The 18,413-nt window shown below is 31.5% G+C and overlaps 1 protein-coding gene across 1 annotated transcript in view; it reads left to right on the forward strand.

Annotated features, from left to right (window-relative positions):
* LOC132737715 (KICSTOR complex protein SZT2-like) overlaps positions 1-18,413 on the forward strand; it is a 118,531-nt gene that overhangs the window by 41,864 nt on the left and 58,254 nt on the right. Inside the window, exons 23-24 of the mRNA XM_060725043.1 lie at positions 11,975-12,087; positions 18,221-18,348. Of these exons, the coding sequence (XP_060581026.1) occupies positions 11,975-12,087; positions 18,221-18,348 (241 nt within the window). The remainder of the gene's footprint in view (positions 1-11,974; positions 12,088-18,220; positions 18,349-18,413) is intronic.

The following is an 18,413-nucleotide window of genomic DNA, read 5'->3' on the forward strand; positions in this document are numbered from 1 at the left end:
TGCATATAGTAAAAACTTAAAAAAATCTTCTTTTAAAGAACCCAAAGAGCTAGAGCTAAGATATTTAGCATGAAACATCTTCTAATGAGTGTCTACCAAGTTTGTTCAAATAAAAGCTCTGGGGTCAAAATTGGCCCCGCCCCAGGGGGTCATTGATTTTCCCTATATGCATATAGTAAAAACTTAAAAAATCTTCTTTTAAAGAACTCAAAGAGCTAGAGCTAAGATATTTGGCATGAAACATGTTCTAATGGGTGTCTACCAAGTATGTTCAAATAAAAGCCCTGGGGTCAAAACTGGCCCCGCCCGGGGGGGGGGGGTCATTGATTTTCCTTATATGTGTATAGCAAAAACTTAAAAAATCTTCTTTGGAAAAACCCAAATAGCTAGAGTTTAGATATTACGCATGAAACATCTTTAAGTAAATATCTACAAAGTTTGTTAAGATAAACGCCCGGGGGTCAAAACTGGCCCTGCCCCAGGGGTGACATTGTTTTTAACTATATGTGTATAGTAAAAACTTTAAAAATCTTCTTTTAAAAAAGCCAATGAGCTAGAACTTAGATGTTTAGCATGAAACATCTTCTTATGGGTGTCTACCAAGTCTGTTCAAATAAACAAATAAAAGCCCTTGGGTAAAAATTTGCCCGGGGGTGGGGGGCCTATATACAGGTGAGCGACCTCAGGGCCATCATGGCCCTCTTGTTTATATTCTTCTCTAAATTTGTAATTGGATATTGGATGTAGAATATTACCTCAGCAGAGCTCTTATTAGAAATACTTCACAAAATTGTAATGAACAAGTCCCTACCAAATGCTTTTGTCAGCTGTAAATAAATTATATATTTAATTTACAGCCAATATTTTGATAACATACATAACATAATATTATAAATTTATAGAAAAAAAAGTCTAAATTAAAATAACTAATGAAATCATGCAGTGCCAGAAATTTAAATAAATTGCTAAGTTGCAAAGATCATCATTTTTTCATGCCAGAACAGATTTTTGATTGTGCAGTACCTGGCGAAAAAAGGCCTCTTCTAACCTTTATATTTTCATGTAAATTTATTGAGTGATTATGAAGTGTCATGCCCAAACTTTGAGTCAGTTTTTATCTCTGGTCCACGGAGATAAGTTATACGAAGTTTGATAAGGGGTAGCTTGTCACAAGGGAGGTATACTTGTGTTTGTACATCAATATTTCATATCTAAAGCTTGTTTAAACATAGTTTATTCACCTTGTTATAGCCATATCTGAGTAGGGAGGGAACACTTTAATGAAGTCTAGTTTTGGTTATATTATAATAATGATAATACCCAAGTTAGAAAAACAATTGATTTGAATTATTATGAGAAGTGATCATGTTTTGGTGGTTAGGGTTTAAAAAAATCACAATAACACTTTTTAGGCAACTTTTCTAGTGTAGGAAGATCTTGGATGTCCCTATAATATGCAATATTTTCGGCACATGCAAGCACCCAAGTAATTTATTTACATGTACATGTTATGTAAAGTGTTATTATTGTCTTGCAAAACCTAATTTTATTGATGAACATTTGATAATGGGAAGTTCATGAATATTAGATTCTATAGTATAAAAATGATAAAATAATGAAAACTGTGTAAAATATTACAAACTAGAAATGTGTCCATAGGACACAGGTGCCCCCACCGCGCCACTGTTCTGTCAATCTTTTTACTAAGTCAAGGGAAATAACTCTACAAATACTGGATAAATCCACAAGCGAAACCCCAGGTGCAAATCTAAAATATGCTGAGCAACCTGCCCATAAGGTTTAATGACTATGTCAAATCCTTTTTGAGAAACTTGCGACACAAGTTGAAAATTGCAAAAATTTTCTAAGTGAAGGGCAATAACTCTAAAAATACTAAATAAATCCAGACGAAAATACCCAGGTGCACAACTACACATGCTGATCAACATTCCTGTAAAGTTTCATGACTCTAGGTCAAATACTTTTTGAGTTACATGCGACACAAGTTGAAAATTGCAAAATTTTACTAAGTCAAGGGCAATAACTCTAAAAATACTAAAAATATCCAGACGAAAATACCCAGGTGCACAACTACACATGCTGATCAACATTCCTGTAAAGTTTCATGACTCTAGGTCAAATACTTTTTGAGTTACATGCGACACAAGTTGAAAATTGCAAAATTTTACTAAGTCAAGGGCAATAACTCTGAAAATACTAAGAATATCCACACGAAAATACCCAGGTGCACAACTACACATGCTGATCAACATTCCTGTAAAGTTTCATGACTCTAGGTCAAATACTTTTTGAGTTACATGCGACACAAGTTGAAAATTGCAAAATTTTACTAAGTCAAGGGCAATAACTCTGAAAATACTAAAAATATCCAGACGAAAATACCCAGGTGCACAATTACACATGCTGATCAACATTCCTGTAAAGTTTCATGACTCTAGGTCAAATACTTTTTGAGTTAAGTGCAACACAAAAGTGAACAGACGGACGGACGGACGAAAGGACGGACGGACAAGGGTAAATCTAAATGCCCGCCACTAACGTGGGGGCACAAAAATGTAATTAGAATATCTTCTTGTACTACAAATATTTTTTTGTTTGTTTTAATGATAAACAAGTTGCTGCATTAAATATATAAAGGTGATTGTTGAATAAATAATGGATTGAATTATTTTTAACATGAAATTTAAAATTGAATTGTCATTCAGTGTTTTCTGTACAATGAAACATTACAAGAATGACTGTGTAACAACATTGACTTGGATGAAACCCTTATATTATAGTATATTGTGTAGGGTTGTTATATTCCAGTCTGTATGAAATCTTAGAACAAGAACCACGAAATAACGTATAATGTTGACCACAGATTTACTTCCCATTGTACATCTTAGAATTACTTGCGAGGCCAAAGATGTACCAATATAAGGAACTAGTTGTCAGGCATGGTCGTTGGTTACCTACATAATATATATATATAGATGTAGTATGTATTGAATATACTGTGAGTAACTGACGATGATTGTCAGGTCAGCGAAGTACCAATATTAGACATATAAGTTACTTACAAGGTCAATCAGACATTAGAGTTAGTTGTCAGGTCAGCGAACTACCAATATTAGACATATAAGTTACTTACAAGGTCAATCAGACATTAGAGTTAGTTGTCAGGTCAGGGAAGTACCAATATTAGACATATAAGTTACTTACAAGGTCAATCAGACATTAGAGTTAGTTGTCAGGTCAGCGAACTACCAATATTAGACATATAAGTTACTTACAAGGTCAATCAGACATTAGAGTTAGTTGTCAGGTCAGGGAAGTACCAATATTAGACATATAAGTTACTTACAAGGTCAATCAGACATTAGAGGTAGTTGTCAGGTCAGTGAAGTACCAATGTAGACATATAAGTTACTTACAAGGTCAATCAGACATTAGAGTTAGTTGTCAGGTCAGCGAAGAACCAATACTAGACATATAAGTTACTTACAAGGTCAATCAGACATTAGAGTTAGTTGTCAGGTCAGCGAAGAACCTAATCTGATTAAAATCATTTCCTAAATGACGCTATGCAATAGGATCTGACAATCAACAATAGGTTTTCACCTTTTCGTGATCTTTCAAACTGCCAATCATCTGCAAGCTTTCACAATTTTGAAAGCATTGCTTTTTAATTTTTATCGCTGGAAAACCAATACTGAGTAGGTAATTTTAATGATTTCAAGAACAAACAAGGCATTGTCCATCCACAGCCGGCAGGTAAATGCCAAAACAATTTAGCCCATTAAAAATGGAGTCTATTATTTCCTGTTTATTAATTTTGTTTCAAATTAATTCTTACAAAAATCAACAGTTTGTTTTACTTCCACAGACAACAGTATTTTGATACTTCATCTAATGCCTATCTGTAAACAATTTGGTTTCATTGCATTGTTTAAAATAGCTTTCTCGTGAAATCCTGAAATCCGAATCACAATGAAGGGGAAACATATACAGTGGTAATCAGATCTATATTTAAGAAATAAGTAGATCTGAACTTAAGTCAGATTGAAGATGTACCAATATTATACAGATTAGTTGTCAGGTCAAAGGAATACCACTATGAGTTATTTGCAAGGTAAATAAGAAAGTAAAGTGATTTTTCATGTCAAAAGAGTACCAATTTAAGAACTAAAAGTTATTAGTCAGGCTAAGAAATGCTAAATTAAGACCTAGAGACCAGTTGTCAACGAATTGGTCAATTCATAAGTGCAGAAGAAAAATGCTGCAATAGTTTGAATTGAACAGCCAAGGAAAATTCAAAAGAAAATAAATAATAATGATAATAATTGTGTTTATTTTTCACAAATGCAATCTTGTTTTTTGTTGTTGTTTTTTTTAAGTTCTTTCTTTCATGAAATAACTAATACTAGTACCTACTGTCACAAAATAACATTTCAACTTTCTTCTTAAAATGATTAAAGTAATATGAAATAACAGACTATTTTTTTAATGTCTTTTTAAAGTGAATGAATGAATGAATGAATGAATGAATGAATGAACAAATGAACGAACGAACAAATGAATTTCCTGTTTTTATGACAAAAGTTAATATAGTTAATATATTACTTTCTTTGAAGAAATTATGAAATAATAATCATAATATGATAATGTGTTGATTACGTCAATGTTTTACAGTATAAAGCTTCCTTTTAGAAGTTTTTCAGTGTTGATGACATGATCATAAATATCCTTAGCTTTTTCTTGCATCTAGTTTCATATATTGACTGGTTTATTGGTTAGCTATTATTGTTGGATAAGATACTTCAATTATACAGTTTCTGCAAGCCAGTTTAAAGATCCATCTATTGTGCATATCTCAATATTTAAATGATAGAAGAGTCATTTTTGCACTATCTACTCTATTATTTCAGTATCTTCTATAATTTGGAGTGTTTGGATATGTTATAGATAACACATTTGGCAGATTTGGTCATGTTTGTCTAGGTAAATATGGTCTCGAGATAGGCCGTAACTCCCTTATCTATCAACGGCTTAAACTCACTGATCTATGTACATAGACTTTGCCCAATACATTGCCTGTACAAGTTAAAGATTTGAAGAATTTTGGCTTCAATTTTTTTTCAAATTTAAGGGATGTATGTACCTTTCTTTTCCATTTTTTCCAGATTTTTTTGGCTTTTGTTACTTTATATCACTTTATAAAGAATTTATTTTGGGTTTAAGCAATAAACTATCAGAAATATGACAGAATTAAAGTATGTCATTATCAGAACACCTGTGATAAGAACTACCTGTTCCCCCCTTCAAGTTTTGATAATTTGGACTGATCCATTCAAGAGGGTCGACATGTCAAAGTCTAGTTTGATAGCACATGGTTGAAGCCCATATAACTGGGATGTCTTCATGGCTTCAGCAATCAAACAGTTGAGTTAGCTTCACTCAGATGTAGCTCATAAATTCAGTTTAAGATTTATTTTTAAAAATAATTTAGTGGGTGTGCAATACCATGTGACTAAGGACATAAACTTGAACATTTTGGGGAAAACATTTTCGAACTGATTGTGAGATTTATTGACATAGATACACTACAGTTTGAACAGTCTCAGGAAAGTATTTACATTCAAGGTTTGATTTTTGAAATTTATTGATTTAAAAATTTCATTTATATTGCAGAAAAATGTTGGTAATTATTTTATCTTTAAGAATTGTTTTTATAATTTATGTCCTAAAGGATTGAATTTTGGAGGGAGAAAAAAAAACGTATTTAAAGGAGGCTGAAGGAGAAATAATTTCAAATTTTGCTGAAGCTATGAAGAAAGAATTATGTGAAAGGATAGTTTTTAACACAGGCAAGTTCTGATATAAGATGCAATGCAGAAAGGATAGTTGTTAACTGAGTGTGGCTGTTGGTTGGAAGGTTTGATCTTCGCAGTATTAAGTCATGCCAGATCTAACTCTTCCAGCTCACAGACATATTATACATGATTCTACACAATATACTGACTGGAAAACTTGGAAAAGGAAGGAATGAAAGACTAAATGTTTGTTGATTGTGTATTCTTTTCTCGTGCTTCTACATTGTCTTATTCTTTTATTCTTTTCCTTACTCTCTGTACATTCATTCTGATGTTTTAATTAATCTTTTTACACCACATCTATTTCTTTTTCACTCAGTGAGGCATTGAATTTACCAGGTTGAAAACTATGTATCTCTTTTTTCTATATTGATGTATTTTTCTGACCTAACTAAACTATGCATTTTAGAATAGTTTGTACAACAGACAGTTCATAGAAGGTTAGGTTAAAATCATTATTATTCTTAAATTTTAAAACTGGCTGGTATGTGATTGACATGTTTGATTTCTAGAAAATTCATTGACTTTGATTTGGTATTAACTTTATATTGGATAGAGGTTTGGATATAAGCTATTCACTGGTGTTTATTTATTCTGTATCATGCACTGGGTTATTCAAGTTGGTTGTGATTTTTCTGTGTTGTAACTGGTAGCTTCTGTCTCTTGCTGTAAATTAATGCATGGCCATGACACCTGGCCCAATCTTCATTTACCATAAACTATGCAAGTACATGATTGGGTTTATACATTTTCAAACTAGTTGTTTGTTCATGCCTGTAATTTTAATAGTTCAGTAACATTTCCAATTACAATTATCATTATTTTCATTGTATAAATTTCTAGCTTTTGATTTTTATTTTCGCATAATTAGATTTTTCAAAATGAATTTTTTACAGAGTGCATTCTTGGATGAATACAATTTGTACAACAAAAAGTATGCTTGCTTTGCAATTAGCTATTATAGTATAAAATTTTTTGAGACAGAGTTCACTAGTAAGGAAGAAACTAGATTTGTTATAATAAATGGTAATATTAAGTGATGTCATAAATTTCGGTTACAGTAGACTTGAAGAGAATTTCACATAAGATTTTATGATTTTATTGTATGTATACAAGATTTATAGGGGAATTGTAAGCCAGTAACTGGGTACAGTGGGACATTTCTCTTCTACTTATCATTGTAGTTAACTAGTTAGTACGGTTTTTCTGAATTTTAAAAACACTTCATATTTTGAGAACATTTTTTACTCAAAAGAATGGAAAATAGTTTTTGCTTAGCTAGCATTATGGAAAAATATTGTTTGTTAAAATTGCTGAAAGTATTGAGAAATCTCTTAACTATATATACAGGAGTTTCCCTAGATATTTAAGTGAAATTTTGCAATGAATTTCATGTTGAATATTTTGAGACACATCATAACCAAATAGAGAATTAGGTCTACAATAAATAAATAAAGGAATGCAAACAAAATTACTTTTTATTGCTCACTTAACAATTCAATTAATGATTAATAACTATTTTTTTTTGTGCTACTAAATAGTTTCACTAAATGATTAATAACTAATTGTAATATAATTTCATGTATAATTTGTTTCATATTTGATATGCTGGCGCGGTGAAGGGAAGTGTATGTTATAAAACCAGGCATAAATGTAGTGTTTGCATTACACTAATTTGGTGGGCAAATATTTAAATATTTACTTAGTTTATCATATTTAACTTCAGCTTATTGAGAAGATGGAGGAAGTTGTTGTAATGTGTGATTATATCATATCATTAATAGGGAATTTATAGCTTTATAAACATTATAATATTGTTTATACATTATGTAACCTTTAACCTTTTTGATTCACAAAGTAATTAACCCTTGCCATTAGTATGGACCCAAGCCAACCTGGACATCTGTGCAGTCTGACCAGGCTCTATACTGTTGGTAGCTCTATTTTTGTATTTTGTTATAGAAATAGATATTTTTTATAATATGATTGAATTGTTCCAAATTCAATTATGGGGTAAATATTTTAGGTTACTAAGGGTAAAACATTACTAATACATGTATGAGGTAACTAGTAATCATTGTACCAAGCAAATAATCAAGGAATTTTTTATTAAAAATGTTTAATATCACAAGTTTAATTTCAACTTGACACAAAATATTATAAATATAATTTTTTAGAAATTGCAAAATCTCAGTTTGCAGATTTATTCTTGCAAGGCCCTTTAAGCACAAAAATGCAAAATCATTCTCTCATTCTATTTTCTATATTAAAGCAACACATTTGTCAGTGTTAAAAACTCCGTATCAGCTAGCAGTACTGGTATGCGAATAAAATCAAATTCTGTCTTGTTGAAGCTATGTTTAATTTGCTCTCAAATTTGTCAAACAAAATTTATTTGATTAATTTATCAAAAAGTGCCCTATCATTAGGATTTATTAAGATCTCCTCATTTCGCTTTGTGCCCACCATTACTTAAAAAAAACCCGGCTTTGCCGAGTGAGTAAACTATTTGGGCACACATTATCTGGCCAGTTTATTGCCAATGTTTCATCATTTTAATACTCTAATATGAGGTCCCTTAAAACTACAGGAACTCTGTTTGACATTCTTGTTGTGTGTTGAAATTACGGACATGTGGCGGTTTTTGATAGGACAGACTGAGGTCACTATAGGAATGTAGGTCGGCGGTAATTTACACATTGATAGAGCTGTCTCAACTCTAAGACGGTGTTTACGCATATTTTTATCACCGTTGTACAATGCAAATTTAGCCCCTTTATTGTTTCAACCCTCTAATGGAATTTTTTCTATCTGTTTATTCTAGTTATGACCATTAATTTTATGACTTTTAAATTTTTATTTTTTGAAACATTTGCTGTTAAATAGTACAATTTTTCACCACTTGCAGCTATTTTCATATATTTTTGTTACAATTCATTGGTTAAATATCACTTAATAGCATAAATATTTTAGACATTCTTTTTCATTTCATTTACCTTATAAGGTAACCATGGTTTTATATCAAATCAAGAAATTTGAATGCTCTGATTATGTTGGAAATGTTCTGGACTTTAGAATGTGGTAGTGGAATATTTTCCTGTAATCTTTAACCTATCTAATTGAGATAGATTTGGCAGGTCTATGCTCTTATCACATAGATATATTGATTATTGATTGAAAAGTGTTCAATTTATCAGTTTTTACAGGTTTTCAGTTATGATTTATAGAGTGCTTTAAACTTAGGGATTGTAAAATTCTGTCTCAAAAATGTATGACTTGATCTCCTATCTACAGATAAATTCTTTTATTAGGCTGTGCTAGCAAGTTTTCAAATTTTCTCTTTGAAACAAAATAATAGTTTAATGAAGAAATGGCCAGTTCAGAAGTTAAAAGTTCAGAAACACCCTCTTAGCCATTTTCTAGTCTTCTTTTCATGTCTTAAATGTCTTCTTACATTAATAATACTGTGTCAATGAAAACTATGCAGTTGTTGCAGATTTGTTTAAATCTGTTCAAGGGTCATATAGGTTTCTGAATTGTACAACTAAGGTTTGGTTTCTAGATTATGTGACTATTTTTTTTTGTGTAAGATGCCTTTTTTTCTCTTTTCCTTTATGAAGTGATATTTCTACCCTTTATTTGAGCCATGCTTGTTCTCTCTTTTTCATTATGAAACAAACATATATCTTGTTTTCTCTATAAAACATGTTTTCCTTCTCCTCGTCTATTCAAGATATGCTATTATAAGCCTCTTCCTTGTTTTTCTCTACTTTTCTCGTATATGAAAGGTGGTTATTTCTTTCCTTTCTCTCTATTGGAATACAAAATCTAACAGAGAATCTAAGGAAACACTAACATATACTATAACTGGACGGATGAAGTAACAATACAGTGGAGAATGGACTTAAAATGGGATTTCAAATTTAAATGGTTGCGAGATTTGGGGTTATGGAGTGGAGATATTTGAAGCTGGTGGAGAATTTTTGGTGTTGTTGTGAAGTGGAGAGAGTTTTATCTCATCATCTTGGCCTAGCTTAGGGTGAGATTCAACTCCTCCAACTGCATGCAATATCAGTAGTCAGCTATTTATAGATATGGGAATCACCTTGATCTGCTATTTTTGGAAACAGGAAACTTCTGAAGAGGATATTTCAAGATACAACAAACACATGCTTTCACATTTGGACACTTGAGATGGCACTTTGGAATTTGAAAAATATATCACAGCTTGTTGAGAATATTATAAAATGAACATCAATTATTTTATTCTATTATATATTTTATTATGTAATATGATATTTTAAATTGAATAATATCACAAATTTATTGTGTACATTTCTTTTTTCAGGTGAATTATTTAAACTTCTATTTCAGCCATATATTATATAAATCATTTGAACATTGTGTGCATAAGACAGTTGAAGACGTTTAAACAATTGATAACATATCTATCGTACTACGTGTAAGATGTTCGGTAGTCACAAGATACTTAGATTATATTTCCATAATTCATGTAGAAACATAGCATGACCTATCAAATAATTGAGAACACTAGCAATTAGTTTATGTGGGCCCCTTCACATGATGGTTTAATCGAAAACAAACACATTTTACGTAAAATTTGATTGACAAATTATCCCTTGAGTTATCTCACACTGATATTACATATCTATTATGATCTTAATCAGGTAAATTCATAATCTTGAGACTAGATAGGAGGTGAATCAAACACTTAAAGCCATCAAAGATCATCTGTTGTCATAGTGATGGAGACCTAGTACTCCTTTGGACGCCCCATCTTGTCAAATTTCAAGAGATAACTGGAGATAAAAATTTTGTAGGTTATAGCAAGGACAGCGGTTTGCACATTGATTTTTAACATGAATGTCCTTGTTGAATATTTTATTGTTTGAATATGTAAGATTTTTTTTTTTCATTTAACAATATTTCAGAACTTTTATACATTTAACTTTGGTGGTGGGTGGTAGTATATAGATTTTCCTATGTCCATATGAAGGCTATTTTGTTTTCCAAATATTAAAAATCTTGCCGAAGAACAAAAATTGAAAACTGTCTTGCCTTATAACAAAATTTGAAAAGTTTTGGCTTGTAACAAAAATAGAAAAGTCTTGGCTAAGAACAAAAATTGAGAAGTCTTGCCTCATAACCAAAAATTGAAAAGTCTTGCCTCATTACCAAAATTGAAAGTCTTTCCTCATAACAAAACCCAAAGTATTGTCTCATAACAAAATTGAAAGTCTTGCCTCATAGCTAAAAATTGGAAAGTCTTACCTCATAGCAAAAATGGAAAAGTCTTGGCTCAAAATGAAAATGGAGAAGTCTTGCCTTAGTACACAAATGGAAAAGTCTTGGTTGAAAAGTCTTGTCTCATAGCAAAAATTCAAAGTCTTGCCTCAAAACAAAATTGATGTAATTGCCTCATAACAAGAATTGGAAGTTTTGCCTCATGAGAATAATTTAAAAATCTTACCTTACATTTACAAAATACAATTTTCTCATATGAAATTTGTTTGATGTTTTTGTAATATGTTTTGGAAAAAAAAAGTTATTTCTCTAACACTTTCATTCTTGTTTTTTTTCTGAAGTGGACTTGTCCTTTTGAAAATAGTATATTTCAAACAGTTTTAAGCATTTAAAATCATAAATCTGAGAATTCAGCAATTTAGAATCTTGTAAGATTGAAAGAATATGGTTCAAATCAGAATTCAGAGACATAATATTATGCAGATAAAAGACTAAGGGGCTGCATTTTTCTGTTTCTTAAACTTGAGTCAAGCATGGTTTTAGATTGATAAAAAAATATATCAGATTAAAAATTTTCAGTGAAAATTTATCAAAACACTATTGTTTAGAGCCATTATTCTTTTGAAATGTAAAACTTTAAGACAGTGTTTTCTTTATGAAAATCATTTAAAAGAAAAAATAAGGTAACAATGCAACTGCATATTTTGATATTTTACAATAATTTTGTACATAGTTATTACATTATCAATTGTTTAAACATCTTGTGGTAGTAAGTTAATATACTGGATGTTTGATGTAAAGAATCACAGTCTTAATTTTTACCATATTTTCAGTTATTTCCCCAAGACCTGACTTGCATTTCCAGTCTGCTGACATTTGAACATTTATCATACCTGTGTCAGAATAGCATTATACCAGTTGATCTAGACAGTATTGTCAATACAAGGTAATGTACAAACAGCATACATGTGTCAGAATAGCATTATACCAGTTTATCTAGACAGTATTGTCAATACAAGGTAATGTACAAACAGCATACCTGTGTCAGAATAGCAATTATACAAGTTGATCTAGACAGTATTGTCAATACAAGGTAATGTACAAACAGCATACATGTGTCAGAATAGCATTATACCAGTTGATCTAGACAGTATTGTCAATACAAGGTAATGTACAAACAACATACATATGTCAGAATAGCATTATACCAGTTGATCTAGACAGTATTGTCAATACAAGGTAATGTACAAACAGCATACCTGTGTCAGAATAGCATTATACCAGTTTATCTAGACAGCATTGTCAATACAAGGTAATGTACAAACAGCATACCTGTGTCAGAATAGCAATTATACAAGTTGATCTAGACAGTATTGTCAATACAAGGTAATGCACAAACAACATACATGTGTCAGAATAGCATTATACCAGTTTATCTAGACAGTATTGTCAATACAAGGTAATGTACAAGCAACATTCCTGTGTCAGAATAGCATTGTACCAGTTGATCTAGACAGTATTGTCAATAGAAGGTAATGTACAACCAACATACTTGTGTCAGATTTGCATTATACCTTTTGATCCAGACAGTATTGACAATACAAGGTAATGCACAAACAACATACCTGTGTCAGAATAGCATTATACCAGTTGATCTAGACAGTATTGTCAATACAAGGTAATGTACAAACAACATTCCTGTGTTCCTGTGTCAGAATAGGATTATACAAGTTGATCTAGACAGTATTGTCACTACAAGGTAATGTACAAACAGCATACCTGTGTCAGAATAGCATTATACCAGTTGATCTAGACAGTATTGTCAATACAAGGTAATGTACAAACAACATACATGTGTCAGAATAGCATTATACCAGTTTATCTAGACAGTATTGTCAATACAAAGTAATGTAAAAACAGCATACCTGTGTCAGAATAACATTGTACCAGTTGATCTAGACAGTATTGTCAATACAAGGTAATGTACAAACAGCATTCCTGTGTCAGAATAGCATTATACCAGTTGATCTACAAAGTATTGCCAATATAATGTAATGTACAAACAACATACATGTGTCAGAATAGGATTATACCAGTTGATCTAGACAGTATTGTCAATACAAGGTAATGTACAAACAGCATACCTGTGTCAGAATAGCATTATACCAGTTGATCTAGACAGTATTGTCAATACAAGGTAATGTACAAACAACATACATGTGTCAGAATAGCATTATACCAGTTTATCTAGACAGTATTGTCAATACAAAGTAATGTAAAAACAGCATACCTGTGTCAGAATAACATTGTACCAGTTGATCTAGACAGTATTGCCAATACAAGGTAATGTACAAACAGCATTCCTGTGTCTGAATAGGATTATACCTGTTGATCTAGACAGTATTGCCAATACAATGTAATGTACAAACAACATACATGTGTCAGAATAGCAATTATACAAGATGATCTAGACAGTATTGTCAATACAAGGTAATGTTTAAACAACATACATGCGTCAGAATAGCATTATACCAGTTGATCTAGACAGTATTGTCAATACAAAGAAATGTATAAACAGCATACCTGTGTCAGAATAGCATTATACCTGTTGATTTAGACAGTATTGTTAATACAAAATTATATACAATGATAATTTAGCAAGATTGTCAATATAAGGAAGTGTACAATCATAATAAAGCAAGAAATGTACAACTATAATTCAGAACATCATTGTCAGTCTAAGGGAAATTTAGCATAGGGCAAATTTAGCAATCTATAAAATTTATCAAATGTTTTGGTTTGCACCAGAGATGAAAATAGAAATACCTTTTTATACCTTTCCTCATTAACCCTTCAGTAGATTATGATGAAACTGTGCATCAGTAGTCATTAGAAAATCTTTAAAAAATAATTCTGGTTCACTGAACAAGATGGCTGCCATAGCTTAGAAGAAAAAAACCGAAAAAAAAAAAACCGTTAAATGATATCTTCTCCTCAACCACTTGGTAGAAATAAGCTTTTAATGACATCTTCGCCGCTGTTGCTTGGCCGAACTAAAATTGCTCAACACTCAACAAGATTGTCACAGAAGCTTAAAATAGAAAAGTTTTTAAATGACATCTCCTAGATTTTGATAAAACTGTTCAGCAAAAATCATAAGGTAGTGTTTTACAAGAATTGCTGAAATGGTTCCAGTCTGTAGAACAAAATGGCAGTCAGAGCTATAAAAAGAAATAAGCTTTAAAGACTTGTCCTCCTGAGTTGCTTGATTTTGGATAAAAATACAGAATTATCTGTAAGCTGTCCTTTACTAAAATTGTGCAAAAGGGGCCAGTCAGCTGAACAAGATGGCCACCAAAAACCACATTTAAATGACATCTCCTCCCCAACAACTTGGTAGATTTAGATGCAACAATACTGCAATAATCATTAAAATTTAAAATGTTATCTGTAGCATTATGCTGTGAAAAATACAGCAGTGTAAACTGAAAGCTGTATATGTGCATATAAATAAATGTAATAGTGATGAGACCAACATGAAGTAGTCGCAAAAGTGTGGGGTTAAACAGGGCTTACCCGACCAGAATCATCACACAGGTATTAGTCCTTTACAAAAATTGCTCAAAAAGTCCTGGTCTGAACAAGATACAGAGCTAAAAATAGTTATGAGCTTGTTAGATTTTGATAAACAACAGAAATGTGCCTTCAGTGGTCCTTTACTAAAATTGCTAATATTATTCAGAGTTACTAAACAAAATGGCCACCAGAACTAAAAATAGAAAAACCTTCCTACTCAACCTCTACAGTACTGCATTGATTCTTAGTCCATTACAAACATTGCACAAATTGTCCAGCTGATCTGTTAACAAGGGAAAAGCCCCTTCGCCTGTAATCCCTTTAACGAAAACCCTTTCCCAGGACATTGGGCATGATGGCTCTCGTTTAAATTAATATCGCAGTTACGGGTAAATTTAAAAGGTTACAGAAGTTTTAATGTTTTTAAGTACCCAAAATGTTTTAGTGGGTTATTGGAATCTATAGTATGATTTAAGAAGCAAAGGAAAACTAAGAAAAAAATAAAGGGTGTAAATAAAATGAAAAAAAAAACGAACACATTGATCAGGAAAATATATATAGGAACTGGCATAATATATATACATATACTTAACCCTGCAAGATGTGCAACTAGGGATATACATGTATAAGATATTGATTTGTAGAGAACGATAAAAAATATACATTTATTAAAAAAGTACTTGAAAATTGCATACAAAAATGAAAATACATGTGCAGATTTTTTTTCTGATAAAATGAAGAAATACATTTTTAACACAAAACTCATGTTTGATAAAAATTCTGTCCCAGATTGATGGTTTTAATAATCACAATTTCAATGCAAACATTTTCCTTTTATCACTTAGGTAGATTGGAAGGCCATGAGCTTTTTATTCTTCCGTGTTGCTATGGATCAAATGAATAGGAAAGAATTAAACTTTTTATATTGAAAAGTTGTAGTAAACTGTCAACGGATTCATTGATTAAACAAAACAATGTTTATCAGTGGCAATTTGATAGAAAATATTTTATGCTATAAGAAGGGGTTTTTTTTATAGAGTTTAGGTCAAAGATAATACCAGATTTTCAAATGTTCTAATATATGAAGAACATTTATTAATGTTCTGTTACATGTAGAACTATTTTTAGCTCGACTTCATTTTGAAAAAAAAAAAAAAACATATATTGTTACAGTTATATCAGCATTGCTGTCCGCAAACTTGTACCTTGATTAAAACTTTTGAAGTTGTTTGTGTATTTTCTTATTACTTGGCCAACAAGACGTTCAAGTAGACCAACCTAATCTTGACCTTCATTCATAATGACCTTTACCTTAAAGGTCAAATGTCTAAATTTTGCTTGTTGTTTGCTGATTTTTGCTATTAGTGGCTATAACTTTGATATTTTTGAATGTTTTGTCTTCAAACACAATAACCTTTAAGGATAGACCTTGACTTTCACTCTTAAAAGACCTTGACCTTGAAGGTGAACTATGACTTTTTTTATTATTGAATGGATTGACTTTATAGTAAAACAGAACTTTCTTTAGGATAAGACCTTTATGTATATCAAACTCAAAATTGACCTTGGCTCTTTTATGATTTTCGTACTGGGACAAAACAACCTTTTGGACAAGACATTCTTAAAGGTTGAACTGATCTTGACTTTGAACTTTAAATGACCTTGACTGTCAAGGTCAAAGTATTGAAATTTGGTTAAGCTGTCATAAAATAGCGACATATAGGGGTTACTTTTGTCGGCGGCGTTGTTGGCGTCGGCGTCCCTTTAAGCTTGTCCGGAGCATAAGTCAGTCATTATAAGTGGAATTGACTTCGAACTTGGTATGCATGCTTCTTATAATGACCCAAAGTGCAGTGCACAAGAACCGGAACTCTGCACTTCTTAATTTTTGAATTATTGCCCTTTGTTAATTTTCATACTTTATTTTTGTCCGGGCCATTTCTCCTAATGTATAAAAGCTATGGACTTGAAACTTCATAGTATGATAGATCTCGATCAAGTAGAAGTGCAGTGCACAAGAACTGCAGGTACTCTGCATTTCTTTTTTTTTAGTTATTGCCCATACTTTATTTTGTCCAGGCGATTTCTCCTAAAGTATAAAAGCTATGGTCTTTAAACTTCATAGGATGATAGATCTCATTAATAAAAAGTGCAGTGTACAAGAACCGTACTCTGCACTTCTTTATTTTCTTCATTTTTGTCCTGGCCATTTCTCCTAAACTATATTGTTCACAAGGTGACACATCTGACTCGTGGAGTTCTAATTTATGTTCAGATTTTGATTCATATGTGGACAAAACAACACTTATGCCCAAATAGACATATGGAATAATTAAGATATGTCCTTGACCTTTACATGACCTTGACTGTTAAATGATAGAATTTTCTTATCTTTGTCATTATTTATGGAAAGGATTCATACTTGGACAAAACAACAAGTGTGACTAGACAGACTTATTAAAATTAAGAAAAGGAAAACTTTGTTTAAACCATTTATTTGTTTGCTCTTAGAAAAAGTAAAAAAGTTGACTGTTGCCCCCACCAGGCGATGGCTCTTGTTGTTTAAAGATTTGGCATAAATCATAACACAACAAACTGAATGTTCTTTGAATTACTGTTGTATTATAAATTAACTTAAATATGAAGTTAGGATAGGTATAAACTAGACAATATCTCATTTGTGTACTTAGTACCATTACTCAATTATATCACTTAAACAAATATTTTTACATTCTACCATGTCCAATTTTGGATTAAAGTGAGTGTCATGTTAGTTATAGGTTTATATTTATAAGATGATTTGAAATGTAAAAGTTGACCAGTTGTCAATTGTTAGAAATAAATAAACCTGTGTTTTAAAGCATATTAGATGTTTATCATGTAAAGAAGCTCTGCTGAATGAGAAATAATTTGTCATAAATGGAGCAAAACGTCAACAACTTCCATACAAAACACTGAATCATAAACACTTACCTAATGGCGAAAAAACAAGGTAGTTCAGGTGTGTGACCATTGAGTTTTGTTTCAGAAACTTTAAAAAGAATGAAAGGCTTTTGAGAACAGAATAATACAATTTTAGGTGCTCACTCAGCCTTAAAAGGGACTGCCCAGAGTTTTTGAACATGACGGGACTGGAAATATTTCTTCGAGATTAATGTTCCCTTTCATGTAGATGTAGACCAATAGATTGTGTGCAAAATTTCTGATCATTCTCTGTTTTCCAGAATAAATACATGTATTATAATTGTGAAAAGTAAGCAAATAATGGAAAAGGCGTTGCAACCATTTTCACTCAAATCGCGCTAAGAATAACATTAAAATATGATTTTCTGAGTATATTTCTAGCTTATCTTTTGCATATTTTTTTGTTTTAAGTGCCGCAGCTGATCTATGTAAGAAATTAAGATTTTATGTTTTGAGGCTTTTGGATCTTGGTGGAGCTCCTTTAATTTGATTTGAAATTAGAAAATTTTCAGTTATGCATTATGTGTTTAATGTTTCAGTGTTCATCCTGGATCAAATATATCACAGTTGTCACCTACTGTCAAACATATAGACTTCCCCTTTGATCTTCTCTCATTGTTACCCAGAAGTCAACAAGCTGAACTGTTATACCCAACATACACTTATGGTAAGTAAACTGACCCAACTCACCCTTATTGATAATAGACAAGCCAAACTTACGTTTCCAGTTAA

This window comes from Ruditapes philippinarum, unplaced genomic scaffold (genome assembly GCF_026571515.1).
Source record: "Ruditapes philippinarum isolate M1 unplaced genomic scaffold, ASM2657151v2 ctg2555_1_1_1_1, whole genome shotgun sequence".
Classification (NCBI taxonomy): domain Eukaryota; kingdom Metazoa; phylum Mollusca; class Bivalvia; order Venerida; family Veneridae; genus Ruditapes; species Ruditapes philippinarum.